Source organism: Macrotis lagotis, chromosome X, assembly GCF_037893015.1.
Source record: "Macrotis lagotis isolate mMagLag1 chromosome X, bilby.v1.9.chrom.fasta, whole genome shotgun sequence".
Lineage (NCBI taxonomy): Eukaryota > Metazoa > Chordata > Mammalia > Peramelemorphia > Peramelidae > Macrotis > Macrotis lagotis.
Genome location: NC_133666.1, coordinates 48520745 through 48538979, shown reverse-complemented (window position 1 = coordinate 48538979; position 18235 = coordinate 48520745). Strand labels below are relative to the sequence as shown.

Below are 18235 nucleotides of genomic sequence, written 5' to 3'. Positions count from 1 at the left end.
TCAGGGACAATTTAAGGAACTTTAGGGAGAATATCATCTGTTTCCAGAGAAGGAACTGTGGACTTTAAACAAAGACCAAAGCTTATTATCTTCAGTTTTTAAAAGTTGTCCTATGTATTATGTCATTTTGCTAGCTCTAATGTTTTCTTATTTGAATCTGATTCTTGTCTCACGACAAGTTCAATTTCAATCATGCTTATCATGGATGCAAATGTAAAGCTTATGTCAGATTGCCTTCTATTGGGGGAGGGAAAGGAGGGAGGAAGAAAAATTATAAAATTCAAAACCTTGCAAAAAAATGATGAGTAGAAACTACCATTATATGTAATTGGAAAACACATAAAATATTTATATAATAAAATAAAAAGAATGGAGTGAAAAACAATGTTGGGTTTGAGTTGCCTTCAGAACATTTAGGTTCAGATATGCAACAAGCAATTAGTAGTCTTCATATATCACTATGCAGACTGGCTCAGTCAAATTCTGTTAACAAGATCAAGTTAACTGTTTTAACTACTGAGTCCCACTGGTAATTCATATCTAGCTAGCTTGTAGCACACTCAACATACTATTCCATCGGGGTGGCTAGGTGGCGCAGTGGATAGAGCACCAGCCCTGGAGTCAGGAGTACCTGGGTTCAAATCCGGTCTCAGACACTTAATAATTACCTAGCTGTGTGGCCTTGGGCAAGCCACTTAACCCCGTTTGCCTTGCAAAAAAAAACAAAAAACTAAAAAAACCCCAAAACATACTATTCCATCTTGCCTCTTTCATCTTGTACTTAGGAAGTTAATTTCTATCTTTCTAAACTGTTGATTCCCATCCAGTAGTGTAGTAGGATCCCAAATTTATAGGTAGAAGGGAGCTAAGACTGTCTAGTCCAATTCTCCTTATTTTACAAATGAGCTAAGTTATCATCTTAGTAAATACCTACCCACCCACTCACACACAAAGCCCAGTATTTCTATGGACATTGCAAATACGTTCAAATTGAACTCACTCCCAACAAGCCTTCTTCTTCTTCTTCCCAATTTCTAGGCTCAAAACCTTGGTGTCACCCTCTGCTCCTCAAATTATACCCATTCCACGCAGCCAATCTGTTGTCAAGTCTTGCCATCTCTACCTTCACAATATTTTTCTCATAGGTAGATAGGTAGATAGATAGAAATCTTCTTTTGACATCTTATCATCCAGCATATTAGGTATCTACCTACAGAACTTTCACTTATAATATAAACTAGCAAAAAACAAATCCCAAAACAGTAGCAATTTCAGTGTGTTTAACAGTTTGCATCTATAGTTTGCCCCCTCTATGTTGTGTGTTTCATTATTATCTGTGGAACCAAGATGAGCTAATCATTCATGATGCTATGCTTTTGCATTTATTTCTTCTACTACCTGTCCTTAGTTCCTTTTGTGTCCAAACCCACATCCTTGGGTTATTCCTCCTTTCCCTTTCTTATCAGAATTATTTTTCTCTGAATCTTCAGACTTTGATTCTGAAACACTCCTCCCTCCCTCATGGTTTAACTTCACCAGTAGAATTTTTGTTCATTATTTCTTATCTATATTTTCTTTAAGCCCATGGAATTCTGTCCCAATGTCCATGCTTAAAGTGTGTCTGACTTTCCTTCCCTATCACAAATTCTAAGTTGGAAAAATCACTGCCTCCCTCTAAATGTTCCCAGCATTTACACTCCAGCAACCGGTTCCTTCTTATTGGTGAGAAATAAATCCAGAATAAATATTCTTTTTGTTGATTCCTCTACCTTTGTTGTTGTTTAGACATTTTTCAGTCCTGGCTAACTCTTGTTGACTCCATTTGGGGTTTTCATAGCAGAAATCCTAGAGTTGTTTGCTATTTCCTTCTTGAGCTCATTTTACAGATGAGGAAACTGAGGCAAATGAGTTTAAGTGACTTGCCTAGGATCAAACAACTAGTAAATGTCTTGAGGCCTGATTTGAACTCAGGAAGATGAGTCTTCATGACTTTAGGTCTGGCACTTTATTTATTGAACCACCTAGCTGACTTGATCTTCTACCTTTAGATGGATAAAATTCAATTTGGGGAAGTCAAGAAATTATTAGCTGTTCTACATCTGGCAAATAGAACAAGAGCTCTGACCGTTACCTGGATAATAAAATTCTCTTCTAGCCATTCTTCAACTATAACTGTTTTTTTTCTTTTTTCTTTCTTTTTTTTTTAAGGTTTCTGCAAGGCAATGGGATTAAGTGGCTTGCCCAAGGCCACACAGCTAGGTAATTATTAAGTGTCTGAGACCAGATTTGAACCCAGGTACTCCTGACTCCAGGGCCAGTGCTTTATCCACTACGCCACCTAGCCGCCCCATAACTGTTTTTTAATGGAACTTTTTTTTTTCAATTATCAAGTATTCATTTTCTCCCACTGAAAAATCTCCCATTGGAAAAAAGAAAAAATTAAAACAAAACTTTTAACATGTATGAATAGTCAAGCAAACTAATTCTTCCAGTGGCTAGGTCCAAATACATATATATATATATATATATATATATATATATATATATATATATATATATATATATAAATCTGAACCCTAACGCCATCATCTCTCTTTCAGGTGATTGGTCATTGCATTAACCAATATTAAATCTGTCAGCATTGTTCAGTTTTACATTATTGTCTAACTTGTTCTTCTGGTTCAACTCACTTCACTTTGTATACAAGTCTTCCTAGGTTTCTCTGAAACCATCCCTTTTATCCTTTCTAGTGCCACAAGAGTCCATTACATACCATAATTTGTACAGCCCTTCCTCAATCCATGGACACACTCTTAGTTTCCAGTTCTTTGACATCACAAAAAGGGCCGTCTCTAGTTATAGCTTGTCACTCTTAACACAGTTTTAATCTGTTTCCTGAATCTCATTCTTTCTAGGTAGTCTAGACTACATTTTCATATCAATGCTTTTGTTCATTGAATTTCTTTCACTCAAGAACATCCTACAATGCTTCCTACACCGATTTCCTCATCAGACTTATTCGTTCTTGAATACAGGAAACTCCTAATAAAAAAAAAACCCTACACCAACTGTTCTGCAATGCATAGCCTGAGAGTTATGTAATATTTTTGTTTTATCATTATCATTGTATGCCTCATCTCCCTGGTAGACAAGTAGCCCACAGGAGTACAGTTAATTTCTCATTTAAACTTTAGCACAGAATGACATGTTCTAAGTATTAAAATCTTGAGTTTAGACATAAAGTCAAGTTTAAACATTTGTTTATGTGCAAATGTTTTTCCTAAATAGTCTTTCCTTTGCCCCACCTGGTAGAATTGCATTCAAAATACTTGATAAGAAAATGCTGTGATGATACATGCTTTAAAATATTGATTACTTTCATTCTCATTTGAATTTATCATTAGTTCTGTTTGATTAATTGAATTAGTCACCTTTAAAACATTTTATCTACAAAGTAAATCTGGTTTTCTCAGCTTTCAGATTTGGTCATTTATTTAGTACAAAATAAAGTTTAAACAAAGAAAGCAAACATACATATTTGGATGTAATGTAAACCACATTTTGATGACTTTGTTGGCCAAGTGAATATGGATTATATTCTATTTTGTTTTCAATAATATTGTTACTATAGCAACTGTTACATATGTTGGTTTTAAAGACACTCTCCACATAGTGTAAGTATTGTATAATGGACTAAGAGTTTGCACTGTATGAACTTTCTATATATAGATTTTTCTAGACATTAATTTCTCATTGTATCCTGTTATCCATACTTTTTTCCTTTTGATCCCATTATTTTCTTGTTGTATCCCAAGATTATATTAGGGTCATCATAGACTTTGTATGCTGAACTATGGCTACAAGGAAAATACAAATGTGAATGGTGATTTGTATGCTAGAAATCCTTAAACTTTTTTTTAATTTTCTGTTTGTGTAGGCCCTGCTCTGGGTGGGGAAAAATACTGATTTAAAAGCTAAATTTATGGTCTGGGTTGGTGTGAGGGGGAGCAGAGTCAAATACAACTGAAACAACTGACCATCAACAAAAATCAAAATAGACTTAAGAATATAGTCAGCGATCAGATTGAATTCTGGCTATGTGATCCTACTGGTTCTGTACTGTTTGCTATTTGCTATAAGTCTAGCCAAGGTGTAGACTAATCATAATCATGATGATAACTAACACTGACATAGCACCTACTATGTGCCAGATACTTTGATAACCACTTGTACAAATACTCTCTCACTTGATTCTCACAGCAACCCAGGGAAGTTGGTGCTTTTATGATCTCCATTTTAGAAAACAGAGGCAAACAGGGTAAAGTGACTTGCCCATGGTCACAGAGCTAGGACATGTCTGAGGCTGGATTTGAACTTGGTTCTTCATGACTCCAGCCTGGGCAGTGGTCCTGAACTGTGGTCCTACATTACTATTGAACTACCTAGATGTCTTGTAGATATCTCTCTCGATGTTTCTAAAAGAGAAGCCATTATCTCTCCCCTTACACCTGATCTGCCTTCAAATTGCCCTATTTCTCTTAAGGGTTTCATTACCCTTCTCTCCCATTTTCACAGCTTGAGTCATCCTTTCCTCTTCCCTTTCCCTCTATCCTCTTATATCCAATTAGTTGTGGAATCTTATCACTTCTTCTCCACTTTCTTTGACCACCACGCTGGTTGTTAGTACCTCTTACTTGAACCATTGCAGTGGCTTTCCAATAGGTCTGGTTTCCAATCTCTCAGTTTTCTAATCTGTCCTACCTACAATTGCAAAAAGAGAACCTTCAGGAACAGCTAAGTGGTACAGTGGATAGAGCACACTATCAAGAAGGTGATCAACAGGATCAAAGACTGGGGCACCTAGATAGCACAGTAGGTAGAGCACCAGCCCTGGAGTCAGAAGGACCTGAGTTCAAATGTGGCCTCACACACTTAATACGAACTTAGTTGTGTGACCTTGGGCAAGTCACTGAACCCCATTGCCTTGCCAAAAAAAAAGAGAGAGAGAGAGAGAGAGAATCTTTAGTGGTCTCACTGTTGCCTTTAAGATAAAGTACAAAACTTCAGCCTCACTCAGACAGTCAGATCAGGTGGCTTTGCCCAAATAGTCTCCATAGATTCCCAGTCTTTCCTTATCTCCCTACTCTCTAGGGCTTTCTTCCTCTTAGCAGTCATTATCTTCTAAGCTCTGTTTAAATGCTTTGTACATAGTAGGCACATTGCAAATGTTTGCGAAATTAGAATGGAATCTCCCTGAGAGCAGTGTCTGGCACATGGCAAGCTCTTAACAAATTCTTAATAAAAATAAATTAATTATTAATAAATTTAATAAATATTGATAAAATTTTAAATAAAGGAATGCTTATCCAGTAGCGGTTTGTACACTTGTCAGAAGTCCAAAAACACAAAAAGGATAAATGCATAAATTTTTATTGAAACCCACTAAAACTCAGTCCAAAAAGATAAGAGTGTGCAAGAGAAAAATTCTTGTGGGTAGTCTCATGTGCCATGCCATCACTGAAGAGCCTGGAGGGTATTGACAGGGAAATCCTGCCAACAAACTGCTTAACTGGAGGGAGATGTGGCATTTCAAGCTTTGCAATCTTCCCTTCTAGAAGTGCCCTGGCAGAGAGAGAATATGTTGGCAACTGCCACATTCCTTCCCTCTAATCTGCAGATGTTTGAAATGCCTATGTGGGGACGAGCATGGATCCTGCTATCAACCCCTCTCCAGTCATCCTGGTTGACCTATTAGAGGACTTCTCATTCTCGGAAGTGGGGAAAATCTCACCTTGGAGTTTAGGATGGAACTTTCCCAGGATGAGGATTTGGGGAAGAAAAAAGGAGTAGAGAAGACTATTCAGGGTATCCTAATATGGGGGAAAGATTTCTGGATTTGGAATCTGAAAACTGAATTGGAGTCCCTTGTCTACCATTCTCTCTAACTTTGGACAAATCACTTAGTTGTAGGCCCCAGTTTTCCCATTGTAAAAATAAGGGACTAGAGAATAGGTATTCAGCTTAACTGTCATTAATAGAAGTAGGAGACTCCGGGTTCTCCTGGCTTCTAAAGATGACTACCACTTAAACTTCCTGACCTTCACTTTCCTCAGGGTTTTGGACTAGATGAACCAGAAGGCCCCTTTACCATCCTAGGAGCATTTTAAAAATGCATTTCTATTTTGGTAAAATTGAGAGTTTGGATTAGGTGATGTTTGGGTTTCCTTCCCATTCTACCATTCTGTGATAAATTTGTGCTGCCTGTATTAAAAGAAAATTACAATTCACTATAGCTGTCCGCTTGGTCAAAACTTTACTTTCATCAACTCTGTCCCTTACTTTCTCCTGCCCCCAAATCAAACCTGAGAGTAATAATGAGGGAAGGATCTGCATTCACTGCTTCACTTTGTTCCTTTCTAAGGTGTGACCTTGGCAGTATCTCTGTCAGACCTCAGTTTCCTTCTATCTGTAAATTAAGGGAATTGGACTAGATAACCCCTTAAGGTTCCTTCCAACTCCAAGCCTGGAATCATAGGATGATTGAGAAATTAATACTACCTTGAATATCTGTGTTCACTTCTAAAAAGAAGTAAATATTCAATGTGTAATATAGTAGTTAATGTTTTCTTTGAAAAAATTGTTGATGCTTTTTGCCTTTATATCATAATCATATACACAAATATTAATGTAATTCCATTACATTTGTATGTTCTGATTTTCTTCCATTTTTTCCTTCTGCTCCCTTAAAATATACTTGTTTTAGGAAAGAAATTGTACTATTATTCTTGTTTACTTTATGGAAACAAATAGACTAAGTTAGAAAGATTCAGTGGAATGGCATAAGAAAGCAAGAAAAGAAGCATTTCTTAAGCACCTACTCTATGTTAGGCAAGGGCAGCCAGGTGTGCTGTAGAGTATAACTAGGCCTGGAGTCAGGAAGACTCATCTCCCTGAATTCAAACCTGGCCTCAGACATTTCCTAACTATGAGACTAGGCAAATAATTTAACTTTCAGCTAAGCTTGCCTCAGTTCCCTCCTCTGTCAAATGAGATAAAGAAGTAAATGCCAAGCCGCTCCAATGTCTCTGCCAAGAAAACTCCAAATGGAGTAACAGAATCAGATACAACTAAAAAATGACAACACATATTTTGGGCACTATTCTAAGCACTTCACAAATATTATCTCATCTGATCTTTGTAATGACAACCCTAGGAGGCAGGCACTTTTATTATTCCCATTTTACAGGTGAGGAAATTGAGGCAGACAAGTTCAATGCCTTGCCCAGGCTCACACAGTTGGTAAGTGTTGAAACAGGATTTGAACTCAGGTCTTCCTAACTGCCTTCTAACAATAAACTCAAATTCTGGTTCACAGTAGACATTTCTTTCTTAGTAATTTGAAATATATGCTTCTCTATTGTGAAATAAAGTAGGAGAGCATAAGAGCTAAGAACTGAGGAGTTATGACTTTATTGCCTGGGTCGGCTAGGTGGCGCAGTGGATAGGGCACCTGGAGTCAGGAGGACCTGAGTTCAAATCCAGCCTCAGACACTTTAATAATGACCTAGCTGTGTGGCCTTGGGCAACCCCATTGCCTTACGAAAAAAAAATTATTACCAGACAGCAGTAAAGTTAGAGAACAACAAAATGCTAGTTCCATTAAGTGAATTGTAGAGAAGACTTTGACCCTTGCTTTTGTCAATCTTTTTTTTTAAACAGTTATTGTAAGGATTTGACTAGAAGTTAGCTGATCTTATTGTTCATTCCCTTGAATCTTGTTGGTGGGGAGCCTAATAGCCCTGGAACAGACTCTAACCTATGGGATGATCAGTTAAATGTGCTGAATACATAATACCTTCATCTACTGATATTGTGTAACCTTCCATTAAACATTGTACCAGGCCCATGAATGAGAATGTATTTTTAGTACTTTTAGAGTTCTAAACCATATTTTTCCTTGTGGCCCCAATGTCTTATTCCTTGCCTAGCCTTGTCTCTATAGCTGGTCCTTAAGTCCATCCTCTCCCAGAACTTGCTCTAGTAATCCCTGTCCGCTATTTCTCTACTGCTTGGGAAGATGCTCAGATCAACCTCATTCTTTAAATAAAAGCCCACACTTGCTCCAGCTATCATTCTATACTTCTCTTTCACTGCCAACCTCCAGACAAATTCTCTGTGCTCTCTCATTTCCCACTCTTTTTTCTCTGACCCTTGGTTTTTTATTCTACTATTCAATTGAACCCCTTACTTAATTGTCAAATCCAATGGCCCCTTCTCAATCCTTATCCAACTTGACATTTCTGTAGCATTTGACAATATTGACCACACATTTCTCTGGGCTTTTGTAATACTGTAAACCCCAACTCTACCCCACTTATGTGTCTGACTGCTCCTACATTCTTTTTGTTTGGTTGTTTTTGTTTTTGCAAAGTAACCGGGTTAAGTGACTTGCCCAAGGCCACACAGCTAGGTCATTATTACGTGTTTGAGGTGGGATTTGAACTCCAGGGCCAATAGTACTCTCCACTGCGCCACCTAGTTGCCCCTGCTGGATCATTCTTAATATCACTTTTCCCAAGCCATGAGTTCCCTAAGACCTTATCTTGGTTTTTCTTCTTTTCTCTGTACATTCTCACTTGCTAATCTAATAAGTGCCTAGGAATTCAATTGCCATTTCTTTGCAGATGACGCTCAGATCCTTATATCTAGCCTGATCTTAGTAACTACATAGTGAATGTTTCCAGTTGGGTGGTCTATAAGCATCAAAAACTACACAGACAGGAAGATTTGGGGGAACCATGCTTGTTATATTCTCGTTGTTATAGGATTTCTGTTTGGCCCCAAAATGTAGTGCCCGGAGCAATGACAGAACAAGACTAATCAATCCTCTCTCCACATGGTAGCCTTGTCCCTTCTATGGGCTTAAGATACCCAGGCTCTTCAACAGATCCTCTTGTGATATGGGTATAGCAAAATCTATCTCACGAGAGCAATGTCCATGGCCAAGAAATTTTACAGACCCTTGAAGCAGTGGGGTCCTCTGTATCTCCTTGGCATTTCTTTTTTTCTTTTTTAATTGTACTATCAGGATAAATGTCTTGCATCAACAGCAGAAGCTCTTAGTGTTGTGGCATGCATTTCATTGTTAGAACTTCATGCTCTATCACTTCTTTACATCTGAACAGGACACAATCCTTGCAGAATTGCTTCAGATCCATAAAGAGCATATTGTAGGATATCATGAGCATGATTCTCTTTTGGACCACAAAGAAGAAGAAGAATTGACTGAGGAGGAGAGGAAAGCAGCTTGGGCTGAATATGAAGCTGAAAAGAAGGTAAGGATACCCCCTTTCCCAGTGGTAAATGGGGTCCTCATTTAGAATCTGACTACTTGAAGCAAGGGCCCAGTGAGGGGTATTCCTTGAAGAAATTTAGAGGTTGATAGGATCTACAATTAGGGCAGCTAGGTGGCGCTGCAGTGGATAGAGTTCCAGGCCTGGAGTCAGGAAGACTCATCTTTGTGAGTTCAGATCTGGCCTCAGACACTTCCTAGCTGTGTGACCCTGGGCAAGTCACTTCACCCTGTTTGCCTCAGTTTCCTCATCTGTAAAATGAGTTGGAGAAAGAAATGGCAAACCCTAGTTTCTTTGCCAAAAAAACCCCCAAATGAGGTCACAAAGCGTTGCTCACAACTGAACAACAGTATCTAAACTTGAAAAGGATCTTCCGGGCTGTGTGGCATAGTAGGGAGATCCTACTAGTTTGGGAAACATGACACCTGGGTTTGAATCCCAACTCTTTTACTTACTAAATAGTAAGTAGATATTATGCTAAGCAAGTAAGTATTATGATATTGGATAAGTTACTAACCCAACCCATCCCCTTCCTCAATTCTTCTCTTTAAAATTATGGGGATTGAACTAAATAACATCTTTTTAATTCCCCTACAGCTATAAATCTATGATCTATAAACTGAGGCGCATAGAGGTGAAATTACTTAGCCAGAATCAACTGAGCAAATAGCAGAGTTGAGAAGCAACATGGTACACTGGAAAGAACATTGGTTCTGGAGTCAGGAGCTGGGTTTATATATTGCCAGTCATGAACAACTTGTTCAAGTCACTCCATCTCTGTGTGCCAGTTTCTTTATCTGTTAAATAAGGGAGTTGGACTCAAATACTTTGAGTTGCCTTCCAACTCTCAATTAATGATGCTCTATTTTGAATTCCAAATCCTTTGGTCTTTCCACTACCTGTTTCTTTCCACTTTCCACTATTCTGCCTTTCCCAAACACCATGGAAAAGCATCAGGGTCTCATGAGTGCCTAATAGAAATTAGACAGGACCCAAAGAATCCATGAAGGGGTGGGGCAGGGCAGGTGGGCAGTTGGGAGAGGGGTGTGGGGGTTGGGGGGGGAACAGATCAGCACTGAATCTTCTCAAGTTTGTGTTCCCAATTCATAGACTTAAAGACTATTAGAGCTAAGGACTTTAGAGATCATCTAATCCTCCTCCCCTCCCCCCCTCACCTCACAGTTGAGGAGATGTATAGGGTAAAAACCTGGTTATTCTCCATTCAATCCATGGTTTCCCATTGCTTGCTAACAGGAGAAGATTACTGCATTGAGGGGCATGGATGAACAGGTACCCGCTATATTTATTAATACCCCAACTCTAGTTACAGTAAGTCTAATTATTCAGGTCTTGGTTGATTTTCTGTTAGCCTATTTTTTATAAAAAACTAAGCTATTACAGAAAGTATATCAGGATATGGGTGCAGGTTCTATTATAGCCTACTAAGTCTACAACTGTAATTTTTTTCTTAAGTTTTAAAAATTATTATTTTAAAAATCAGTGTTAGTAAAAATGTGTGTGTTCAGCTATGGGAAAAGTTACCTTTGTACTGCATCCTTTTTAAACTCCCTAAAATTCCTTGTGCCAAATGCTACAATTGTCATCATAATTTTCTGAAAAGCCCAGTTCTGTGGGAATCTCGAGAAAAAAGAGGGGCGCGTTTACAGTTTAGAGCTTTCTATGTAATAAGATCTTGGTTTCGGCTGAAAAAAGGACTTTTGTTTGTGTGTGGAAGAGTGTTAATAATTTGCTAGATCTGAGACAAGTAGATTCTTTTTCAAACACAATGGTGATGAAGAATTTAAAGGTTTAAGTATGTGAATATGATTTATATGTGAAAAATAATTTGGAATTTTTTGTTGGCTTTTTTTAGGGACTCACCATGCGTTTCAACATGCCAGCTGGGACCAGTTTACCTCCTGTGAATTTCAACTCTCAAACCCCATATATTCCTTTCAATTTGGGAGCCCTGTCAGCAATGAGTAATCAGCAACTTGAAGTAAGGAATATCTTATATGGAAAGGCATTGTTTCAATGTTCTAGAGTGGGATGCTTCTCAGATTGTTTCCTCTGAAAAGGACCCTAAGCTGCTGGTGGGTCTGCCTGTCTCAAGTCTCTCTGCCCACCCCAGTTGATGCTCCATTCAACTCCCAAAGTGATTTTTCTAAAGTGCAGGTCTGACCCCATCACTGTCCTACTCAGTAAACTCTAATGACTCCCTATCACCTTCAAAAGAAAATACAAAATGCTCTGTTTGGCATTCAAAGCCCTTCCTAAGCTAGCCTCTTCCAACTTTTCCAGTCCTGTCACCCTTCATTCCCCAACACATATTCTTCCATCAAGTGACACTAGGCTCCTGGCTGTTCCATGAACAAGGCATTTTCTCAGGCTCTCTCCCCCAGGCCTGGAATGCTCTCCCTCCTCCACTCAGACTCCTAACCTCACTGGCTTCTGCAGGAAACTTTTCCCAGGCTCTCTTCATTCCAGTGCCTTCCCTCTATTCATATTTCCTATTTATTGTATATCTTTGCTGTTGTCTCCCCCATTAGATTGGAAGTTCTTTGAGGGCAAAGACTGGTTTTTTGTCTCTTTTTTGCATCCCCAGTGCTTAGTACAGTATTTGGCTCATAGTAGGCACTTAATAAATGCTTATTTAATGAACAAATGAATGAGTGAAGAACCAACCCAATATATTAAAACCTGTTTGTGAAACAGGAGGAACCTGACTTGAATCATATCAACCAGTAGTTTCATTATAGCCCAATAGGGCAACTGATTGGCTGGGAAAATCACCCTTTAAATTGGGTGATTTTGTATTGTGGTTGTTAATATCGATTTGAGTTTTTCATTAGGTATGGCTTTATATTCTGCTGTGGTGCTCCAACAAATATGTAGTTGGATTAGGATATTAGGAGCTTGAAATATTTTTAAACTACGAAATAGATGGTTAAAGTATAATGGTGATAGAATGGAACCTTTATATTGTGAATAATGTAATAATAGTTTTGGGAAAGTCATCCTGGTTTATAGGGAGATTTGTTTTAATCAGAAGATTCCCAAGAATTTGTTGTCTTACTGACAAATCTACTTCTTTGGATTTGGTCTTTTCTTCCATATTATCAGCCATGAATTTGGCTAGGACAGATATGCCTGTTAAGTTGCGTAATGGAAGCATCCCTTGTACTTTTCTCATTTTTTTTTACTTTAATAACTAAAATATTATTAACTATTGCATAAACGTTGATTGAGTTTAATGTAACTGAATTCTTCCAGGACCTCATTAATCAAGGCAGAGAAAAAGTTGTAGAAGCGACAAACAGTGTGACTGCAGTGAGGATTCAACCCCTGGAAGACATCATTTCAGCTGTAGTGAGTTGCATAGACATTTTCTCTTCTTCCCTCCCCACCTTCAGTAGATTTGTTTGCTAGTTCACCAAGGGCCTCTGAAAAATCATTTTGCCCCCTTTTGAAAGTTTGGATGACAAAAACTAGAATAAAGACCTCCTCTTGAAACAAAGGGCACATGTGTTTGCATGCCTGCATTATACATTCTATATAGTAAGAAAGCACTGGAACTTGGAGCCAGAAAGATCTGATTCAGATTCCCCTTCAGGCACTCCTTCACTAGCTGTGTGACCCTGGGCAAATCACTTTCCTTATTTGTTAAGTGGGGCTAACTGTACCTGCAGCACCTACTTTTCTAGGTTGCTGTGAGGATCGAATGAGATATAGAAGCAGTTTGCAAAACTGAAAGGTTCTATGTAAATTCAGCTATTGTTCTATTTTATAGTAGTCTGACTCTTCCTACCTTTTTGGAGCAGCTGCTCATTTTGCTCTTCCTTATATTGAGAGAAGTCTATTAACTTATCAAAGGCACCTGCCAAAGGGCCTCTATAATGACCTTAATCTGGTCCAGCTGGACAAAGGCAAAAGCTCCCTTGGGGTTTTTTGGATTGTTGCTTGACTAGTTTTACCCAAAATATTAGCAACAGATAAAGTTTAAATTAAAGCAGCTCGTAATTCATTTCATTGTCTCTTTACATTTTCTATCAGATATAAAATTCTTCCTGTACTATATTAGTAACCAGAAGAGTAGAGTTGATGGTGCATTGTAGATTTTCTTGGCAATTAAGGGGGAAAAACTGGTATCAAAAAAGGAAATGGATTGATCTGGGACTATGGAAACTATTACTGGAACAATTAACATTTGTAGTGTACTTAAAGACTTCTTGTTTTTTTTTTTTTTTAACAAAGTTCTTTAATACCATCAACTTTGGAGAATAGTTTTATGGATGGAGAAATAGGCTCAGACTGGTGCTGGGTCTGTACTGGGAATTGAAGCAGGACATTGACCAGAGAAATGTATATGTCTGACTTTTTCACCCTGGTGCTTCTGTACCTCTGGGATGATCAGCCTAATTGAAATTTAGGAGTCTGCGACACTCCATTTTTGAACCATTCTGGTCCCTAGATCGATGTTCCAAAGGAATAGGTTTTTTTAAGACTCCGTCTTTGCAGTATTAGGAGCTCTGCAGATTGAATTGCTGTTGTCTAGGACTAAATCCAATCTTTTCCATTTAGTGGAAGGAAAACATGAATCTGACAGAAGCCCAAGTACAAGCTTTGGCATTAAACAGACAAGCCAGCCAGGAGCTTGATGTGAAAAGGAGAGAAGCGATCTACAATGATGTATTGACAAAACAACAGATGGTAAGAGTTCTCAGAGTGTTGAAATTGTATTTTATTCCATTGAATCGAAACTGATGGATGTGGAAGACTATATGCCGGGAAGGTTGTCTTTTGGTTCTTCCTGGGAGGAGAGATCCTGGACACAAGTTGAAAACTTCGTGGTTCTCCTTGGTGGCGCTCCATTTAGGAAATTGGCCTTTGGTTTTTCTAACTGACACCTCATTAACCTTTCCTCCCCTCAACTTCCCCAAATGTGAATGGTGTGTATCCATTAGATTTAGAAGACTCTTTATCTAAGCTCGAGTATTCCTGTCCCCGCAACAGCCCCCCTTTTAAAACCAGGGCAGACTCATTTGTAATGCCAGGGTCGCCTCTGAATCCCTTGGTGCTGATTGGGCTGGTCCTTCCCAGGGCATCCCTTGGCCTTGTCATTGGCCTGTCCCCAACCAGTTTTGATTCTTGGCTTCAGGGAATCCACTTCAAGCTCTAGCCCTGGGTGCCAATCACTCAGAAAGCCCTGGGAGCTGTGTGGAGCATTGGAGTCTTTGGGGTGGTAATTAGCCCAACTGGAAGGGCTTTGGTGTTTTTCTCTAGAAATATTTATTTGTTCATCAGTATGTGTGATTTTCAAAGAGCTGACAAAGGAGACCTGCTCTATACAGAGGACCTGCTGTAACTCACACTTGGGAGTAATTTCCCCGAGGGCAGGCTGGTCACTATAGCAACTAAAGGAAATGCTGCTTTACAAGACAATGGTTGAGTCATTAAGAGAACTTAGTCCTAACTGGTGGTTCCGAGGTGGTTGTCCCTTTCGGGCTGGTCCTTGGGCACCCCACCCCCCCAGGCCCCCAGGCTCCCTGGCCAGACTCTGGCGCTGGCTTGGTGGTCACAGCTCCACTTTGTGTCCCCAGTTAATCAGCTGCGTCCAGCGGATCCTGATGAACCGGAGGCTCCAGCAGCAATACAATCAGCAGCAGCAGCAACAGATGTCTTATCAGCAAGCAGCCCTGAGTCACCACCTCATGATGCCAAAGCCTCCGAATTTAATCATGAATCCTTCCAACTACCAGCAGATTGATATGAGAGGAATGTATCAGTCGGTGGCTGGCGGCCTGCAGCCTCCGCCACTGCAGCGTGCACCACCCCCGATGAGAAGCAAAAATCCTGGACCTTCCCAAGGGAAATCAATGTGATTTTGCACGAAGAGCTCAAAGGATTGTTCAAATCAAAGAAAGAAAGATCTTTTATTTTTTTAGGAATCAATGGCTTAACAGAACTCAACTGTATAAATAGTTTGGTCCCCTTAAATGACATGTTCCATATTAGCTTTTCGATTTTCTTTAAATAGGTCGGACCATTTCTCCCTGCCATTGGTCAGTAATGTTGCCTAGAATCTTCTTACATGTGTTGAGTACAGGAGAGATTTCAAATTGTTTTCAGTGAAAACAAGCCCTTCCATGACAGTAGCAGCTCCCCAGGTTTCCTCTCTAAACTCCTCTGCCTGCTTATAGCCATCGCCGTCATTACGAGCTAAAGCAGCTTAGGAAAGAATACAAATTTCCAAGTGTATACACACACACACACACACACACACACACACACACACACAAACACGCACACACATGCACACACAGCTGAGTTCTTAATTAGAGTTGATTCCTCAAATTAGGGATTGCTTTTTGTACCTAATCAATTTCTTGATTAAAGTGACAGAAATGGTTTTAGAGTCCTTTTGACTGAAGTCTTTAAACTGGGCTTGTCCGAAGCCTGTTTTGATTCACCAATTTAGAAGCTGAGGGTTCTCTTCTAACACATAGGATTGAGTGCAATATCTTAAATCCCACTGCTCTGACCCTTTTGAGTCCTGCATTTCCAATTGCTCCAATAACAGCCTTAAACTACAGCTTCTGAAGAATTTGGTAGATTCTTCTCTAGTCTTTCTGCCATTGAAAATTCTCACTTCTATGTGCTGGAATTCTTAATCAACTTCAGGGTTATGGGTTATCTTCAAGATAGTAATATGTTCTCTCTTCCTCTCCCCCCTTTTCTTTCCCTTCCAATTGGGGTCTCTTTTCTTCCTTTAACTGTCCATCCCTCTCTAGTTTTTTTTCTCACTCTCTCCTCTCTTTGGCACTGACACAAAGCACACGCAGATCACATATCTTCCATATAATTCTTCCTTTCCCTTCCTCTCCTCCATCTCCCTCTTTTCTCTTTGTCCTCCCCATCATCACCCTCCCATCCCTTTTCTTTCTCCCCTACCACGTCTTCCTTCTCCTCTTTCTTCCTCTCCCCCTTAGCACTAACACAAAGCACACAATGATCCTGCTTGATGCTGATGGTGGTGCTTCATCCTGTTGCTGGCAATGGGGTATAGGCCAAGAATCATCCAGCTCCAAGCATTTAAGGGTTAAACTAGTCATGATGGTTGTTAGGTTCACACCCTGTTTTATAAACAACATCAAAATGGCAGAACTACTGCTGATGTTCAGTTCAGAGGAGGAATGTGCTTAAACAATTTCCAGTGCTGTCAGTATTGTGAAATCATTCCTCTTCAAGATAAGAATCTCTGGCTTCCATGCTCTTCTCCCTCTTCTCTCAATGCCACCTCCCACGGGACTAACCCCTACTTAGGTTGTCCTAGGAACATGAGTTACTTCTTTTTTTTCTTGAAGTTGATTTTAGACCTTTGCGTTCCCACTCATATGGATTTCATTAGGTTAATACCCCATCAAAATTATTTTACTGAGAAATCAACCTTTTTTTTAAAATTGTTCTTTTAATCAGTATTGTAAACCTACCATCTTTTTGTGTGTGTGTAAAATTTTGTTGATGGAGTGTCTACAAAAAAAAGTGATTATTAGAATATAGAAGTAAACTCAACATGTTTGAGATGGTGGCATAAGAGGTAATGAACGGCTAAAGAATTGTAGAGGGGAAAAAAGCTCAACAGCATAGGCACTAAGTGTTATTGGACTCAACATGAGTTGCCGACATTAGCTAAAACAGTTGGAGTTATTTTAATCATTCTTGAATGATTTTAGTTTTATGTTTGGAAAGAACTAGTATTTTGACATCTAAAATATTGTGAGTGACTTCATTTTTGTGAAGTTTTACATTTTGGTTTGTGATAAAAAATTTGTGAGGTCTGGTGGTGCAAAAGCAGCTAAAACACATTTTTTTAAATAAAATTTCTTCTGTGGTGAAATGTTCCTGAAGAAACTTTTGTATGTTGGGATGCTTTGGCCAGTTGTTCATCAAGATTTAATGAATTTGGGATGTCAGGGGAAAGGGAACCCTGGGGGAAAGGGAACCCAATGTGCATTTGCTTTGGAAGAAATGACAATTTGAGGTGTATGAGACAGATATTCTAAGACAGTCTATCCTGTTGATGTGTTCTAAATATTGTAAATAAGATCGTCTAGACCCTGGGAATTTGCATCACAGTCTGATTTTTTTTTGGCTCAGAGACTTAGATGTGTAAGTTTTAAGCAATATTTAAAAGAGATTTTTTTTCACCATGGACGAAATTCGGTATTAATGAAGAATATCAGATAGGAGAAGGGGTTTGGAAATAAAACTTGGACCACTTTACATGCAGTCTTCTCACTTGGCTTTTTAGCTGCATACTATGTGCTTTGAATATAACACCAAGCTTTAACAAATATTTAAAGACAAATACACCATTAAGATAATAAAACTCATTTTTGTATTTGTTTTAGATGTTTTAACTAGTTGCAATGGCTTAAAAATGACAATTAAAAATGTTGCTTGTAATACAATTTTGCCTGCGAAATTCTCCACATTTTGTAACCTGTTTCTTCCTTTGGATGTAAAGCGTTTTTGCTTAGTATTGTGAGATTGTATATGTTTTGTCCCAGTTGTATAGTCATGTTTCAGTCCCATCAACCAGCTTTGGCTGCTGAAATCATACAGCTGTGAAGACTTGCCTTTGTTTCTGTTAGACGGCTTTTCAGTTCTGTATTCAATATCTTAAGTACTGTAGAAAAGATGTCCACCTCTTCCTCTAAGGCTGTTTTGTAATATATATATAAGGACTGGAATTGTGTTTTTAAAGAAAAGCATTCAAGTATGACAATATACTATCTTGTGTTTTCACCATTCAAAGTGCTGTTTAGTAGTTGAACTTTAAACTATTTAATATCATTTAATAAAGTGACCAAAATACATCA

General features: G+C 38.8%; 1 protein-coding gene across 11 annotated transcripts in view; it reads left to right on the top strand.

Annotated features, from left to right (window-relative positions):
* The window catches only part of ATRX (ATRX chromatin remodeler), a 173032-nt gene extending 154797 nt beyond the window's left edge, over positions 1-18235 (top strand). For 9 of the 11 annotated variants that reach the window (XM_074208650.1, XM_074208644.1, XM_074208648.1 and 6 more), the window contains 6 exons: positions 9186-9335; positions 10608-10643; positions 11227-11352; positions 12627-12722; positions 13935-14063; positions 14954-18235. In XM_074208650.1, the coding sequence (XP_074064751.1) occupies positions 9186-9335; positions 10608-10643; positions 11227-11352; positions 12627-12722; positions 13935-14063; positions 14954-15235 (819 nt within the window). In that variant the 3' untranslated portion in view covers positions 15236-18235. The remainder of the gene's footprint in view (positions 1-9185; positions 9336-10607; positions 10644-11226; positions 11353-12626; positions 12723-13934; positions 14064-14953) is intronic. The other 2 variants (XM_074208645.1, XM_074208651.1) reach the window with 1 other exon arrangement.